The sequence below is a fragment of the Argentina silus genome (genome assembly GCF_951799395.1).
Source record: "Argentina silus genome assembly, chromosome: 9".
NCBI classification, from domain to species: Eukaryota; Metazoa; Chordata; class Actinopteri; order Argentiniformes; family Argentinidae; genus Argentina; species Argentina silus.
The window spans coordinates 22,282,610-22,287,609 of record NC_139663.1 but is presented as its reverse complement, the minus strand read 5'-3'; the positions used below and the strand labels follow the sequence as shown (position 1 = coordinate 22,287,609).

The 5,000-nt window shown below is 51.0% G+C and overlaps 1 protein-coding gene across 1 annotated transcript in view; it reads right to left on the bottom strand.

The window, feature by feature from the left end:
- LOC310809909 (testis-expressed protein 2-like) overlaps positions 1-5,000 on the bottom strand; it is a gene marked incomplete at both ends in the record, with an annotated part of 36,738 nt that overhangs the window by 6,398 nt on the left and 25,340 nt on the right. Inside the window, 1 exon segment of the mRNA XM_083677430.1 lies at positions 4,721-4,820. Coding sequence (XP_083533556.1) covers positions 4,721-4,820 — 100 coding nt within the window.

Sequence of the window (5,000 nt, the reverse complement as noted above, 5' to 3'; positions counted from 1 at the left end):
AGGTACGCAGGTTGCGACGAGAGGACACAGTGTGGGTAGAGACTGATTGGGAGGGGGAGGATTTGAGGGGAAGGTAGAAGGATACAAAATGATGATCAGAAACTGGAGCTCATCCAAATATATTCATCCTCACTAAATACGCTATACCGTAACGCTCTGAAGACTGTGTGTGTGTGTGTGTGTGTGTGTGTGTGTGTGTGTGTGTGTGTGTGCGTGCGTGTAGTGGATGATGGGTAATTGGAGACTGTGGCTGTCCAGAGGGCCTGGGGCAGTTAGAACTCTCTCTCTCTCTTCTTCCTCTTTCTCTCTATCAGTCTTTCTCTCTCTCTCTCTCTCTCTCTCTCTCTCTTCTTCCTCTTTCTCTCTATCAGTCTTTCTCTCTCTCTCTCTCTCTCTCTCTCTCTCTCTTCTTCCTCTTTCTCTCTATCAGTCATTCTCTCTCTCTCTTCTTCCTCTTTCTCTATCACGTGTTCTCTCCCCCTAGCTGTGACTGTTCCAGCTCATTTACTGAATGTCAGCTCCCGCCATGACGGCCTCCCCTTCCCCACACACACACACACACACACACACACACACACACACACACACACACACACACACACACACACACAAACCTCAAACAGACAGGAAGTACTAGAGGAAGGGTGCCAGGGAGGGAAAAATTAAGAGAGTACCACACACACACACACACACACACACACACACACACACACACACACACACACGCGCGCACACACACGTCCATCGACAATGGACTGCTCAACCATGCTAACAAGGTCAGCAGGCTTAGGACCTCCACTGCCTCAGGTCCACTCTGCTCTCTTGCGCCACCTGGTGAGAGCTTACGTTAACCACACCTGGAGTACGGAATAAAAATGACCTAATCCGTTTGGCTTCGACAACGTTAGCCTATGTCATGAAACTCAAGTCAGCTCAAGTCAGCCCTGTATTTGCATGGTTAAACTCTCCACCACAGGGGCTTAAATCAGCCCTATCGGGACCGATTGGGCCTTTGTTCCCGTCCCCGTGAAAGCTAAATGCTAAATGAACAAACAGAGGACCAAACGGCAGGAGTTTCCTGTCTCAGGGGAGCAGGGGAGCCCCACACTGTGCAGACAGGCCGTGGTATTATCCCGGGGCAGACAGACCGTGGTATTATCCCGGGGCAGACAGGCCGTGGTATTATCCCGGGGCAGGCTCTCCCCTGATTAGACGAGGCTACTTCCTGTTCGGATGGGAGAGATCAAATTCCTGGCATTGGGGGGGGGGGGGGGGGGTTGATTTTGAACCTGGGGGTCAACAGGTTAACTTTGAAGATCTCACCCCGATGTCACATGTTGGCCCCTTCATTGATGTAATGACCCATACTCACTTTCATTCCTCAGGCCTTTTAAGCTGATATCTAATGTTGGTATTATAATTAATTCTTCATTGCCAAAACGCATTGTCTGCTCTAGCACCATATATTTCTATCTGTGCATTGGGTAACTCTGTGTAACCGAGTTGAGATGGTAAAACTCACTCCTCAAGTTCAAACACCCCCACCGACCAGCGCCGGCCAATAGCTAGCCTTTCGATAGCGTAGCTGGTTAACATCGGGTGTTTGAGGAGACGGTCAGGTGTGTCGGCGAGCCAGAGGCCCAAGTTCGAGGCTCGGTCGGAGCAAGACGACTTGCGGGGCGACTGTTTGCAACAACTTGACTTCTGTTTCATCTGCGTCTTCCTTAATAAGCGACTGATTACGGCATTCAGATCACGCTTTAACTTTCGTTGTCTTAACTCGGGCGACTAGACACTCGTAAGAAGAACCGTTCAAAAGTCGTTGTGTCTGATTGGAAGTGGCTTAAATCCATCGCCAGGGGGCGGGACGACTGCCAGACACGTTGATTGCATCACATCAACTGTGTTTAACTGGCATCGGCATAAAGTAATCGCTCTATTAGTTTTGGTTCTTCTGCCTCTTTAAAAGTCAAGTGTCTGAGCGCTCACTAAACAACGTCTCTGATGAGTGTGCGTGTGCGGGACGGAGATATCAGCTGGAATCTTAATCACGTCGTTAAGTCAGAGCACGCAACAGGACGCTGCTGTCTTCTGTCAAGAGAGAGACACACGACACAGTGGGAGGGAGAGAGGGAGAGAGGGAGAGAGGGGGGGAGAGGCAGAGAAAGAAAAAAGTGATGGACCCAATTAACTCTGAGCAATGAGTATAATCTCCAATGAATATAATTTCATATTCCTGTGTGTGTGTGTGTGTGTGTTCCTTCCCCCCCTGAGTGAGTGAGGGTGTGTGTGTGTGTGTGTGTGTGTGTGTGTGTGTGTGTGTGTGTGTGTGTGTGTGTTCCTTCCCCCCCTGAGTGAGTGAGGGTGTGTGTGTGTGCCTGTGCGTGTGCGTGTGCGTGTGTTTGTGTCCGACTTTCTCTTTCTCTCTCTTTCTCTTCTATAAAAGCAGAGAGGAATCTCTGTGAAATACAGAACACAATACTGTGTAATCCTCTGGATGCTCTTTAAACAGATGAACACTCGTAAAGAGTTGTATGGCTTTCCGTCTGACCCCTGGAATGGAAGAGCACAGAGCTGAGGATGACCTCACGCTTAATGGTTCATCCCCACCGGGCTCATTGTTCAGGCATCGGCTGATAATGCCTGGGAAGAGGAGGACCCATGGGTGGGAAAGAGAGAGAGAGGAGAGAGGGAGAGAGAATAGAGAGAGAGAGAGAGAGAGAGAGTAAAGAGGGAGAGAGAGAATAGAGAGAGAGAGAGAGAGAGAATAGAGAGAGAGAGAGAGAGGAGAGAGAGAGAGAGTAAAGAGGGAGAGAGAGAATAGAGAGAGAGAGAGAATAGAGAGAGAGAGAGAGAGAGTAGAGGGAGAGAGAGAATAGAGAGAGAGAGAGAAAGGAGGACAGACCGTATTTAATGAGGCTTCTCCTCTCCACTGCGAAGCACTGTCGCGTGGCAGGACGAACATTGACTGCATAATCACCGCTCTGTATTTAATATATATATTTAATAATAATTATATGAAATATATTATATTATATTACTGGATTAAATATAGATCGTACAGATAGAACCTTGAATAGAATGGAGCGAGGATGCTTGAACACTAGTGAATCCTCCCCAGTGACACCCAGTGACACCCATCCTCCCCAGTGACACCCAGTGACACCCATCCTCCCCAGTGACACCCATCCTCCCCAGTGACACCCAGTGACACCCATTCTCCCCAGTGACACCCATCCTCCCCAGTGACACCCATTCTCCCCAGTGACACCCAGTGACACCCATCCTCCCCAGTGACACCCAGTGACACCCATCCTCCCCAGTGACACCCAGTGACACCCATCCTCCCCAGTGACACCCAGTGACACCCATCCTCCCCAGTGACACCCATCCTCCCCAGTGACACCCAGTGACACCCATTCTCCCCAGTGACACCCATCCTCCCCAGTGACACCCATTCTCCCCAGTGACACCCAGTGACACCCATCCTCCCCAGTGACACCCAGTGACACCCATCCTCCCCAGTGACACCCAATGACACCCAGTGACACCCATCCTCCCCAGTGACACCCAGTGACACCCATTCTCCCCAGTGACACCCAGTGACACCCATTCTCCCCAGTGACACCCAGTGACACCCATCCTCCCCAGTGACACCCAGTGACACCCAGTGACACCCATTCTCAGAGTTCTGAGTTGACTAGGTGGAATGCCATGTATAGAACCCCAAGATCTGTGCGAGTGGACAGAAGACAGACTGTATGAGAGAACCTGTTGAGATATTAGATCGTCTTTGGCCCCTCACCCCATTTACATTTTACATTCATGGCATTTAGCAGACGCCTTTATCCAAAGCGACTTACAACAAATACGTTTGTTTAAGTAAGTGAATCATCTATCCATCAGTCATCATAAGATAACGTAACCAATGCTCAGACCAGGGGCCATAGGCAGTCACAATGCTAGAAGAATACCTGAATCAATACAGCCCTCTCCCCTCTCCCCTCTCCCCTCTCCCCTCTCCCCTCTCCCCTCTCCTCCCCAACCCCTCATTAATGCGTCCTGCTCCTCCTAACCTCCGCGGTGATGGAGATGACAGTGTCTCTGCTCGGGGCGTCTTGCCTGGGGGAGTCAGGCAGTCAGTCGCTCTCAGTAATGGATGGAAGAGGGGAGTCTGGGACGTGGAGTTTAATTACTCTGGCTAATAGAGCGTAGGGGACGGGGGGGACGGGGGGACGGGGGGGGAGGTGGGGAGGGGGGCATGTCTTAATACAGCCACAGACAGGGGGGAGGGAGAGAGGAGGAGGCAGCGGGGAGGAGGGAGGAGGAGAGTGAGTGAGAGAGACAGAGAGAGACAGAGACAGACAGAGAGAGAGAGAGGGAGATAGAGGGAGACAGAGAGAGACAGAGAGAGAGACAGAGAGAGACAGAGAGAGAGAGAGAGGGAGAGGCTCCATACTCCAAACTATGTCAGCATCTTATACTTCATTTTATTTATCACTGTTATTTATTTATCAAAACTCCTGAGGTGTGTGTGCGTGTGCGTGCGTGCATGCATGCGTGTGTGTGTGTGTGTTTGTCAACGTTCATGCGTGTGTGTCCTTATTCATAGCTTATCCATGAACCGTCGTGTTAAACTCTCACACACTCCCCCCCCAACCCCCCCCCAGGGGTCATACTACCGTACCTTGGTGCCCCCCCCCCCCCCCACCCCACGTACCTTGGTGGTCCACAGAGGGCTTGGAGGCCTGGAGGATCTGGGGGATGCAGGTGCCCATGTCCAGAGCTGTCAGTGTCAGCTCATTCATGAAGTAAGGCAGCTGAAACACACAACAGTCACAGGACACAGCCATCAACAACTTAGAGAGGGGGAGAGAGAGAGAGAGAGAGAGAGAGAGAGAGAGAGAGAGAGAGAGAGAGGGGGGGGGGGAGAGGGAGAGAGAACGAGGGAAAAGGGAGAAAGAGAGAGAGAGGGAAAGAAAGACAGAGAAATAGAGAGA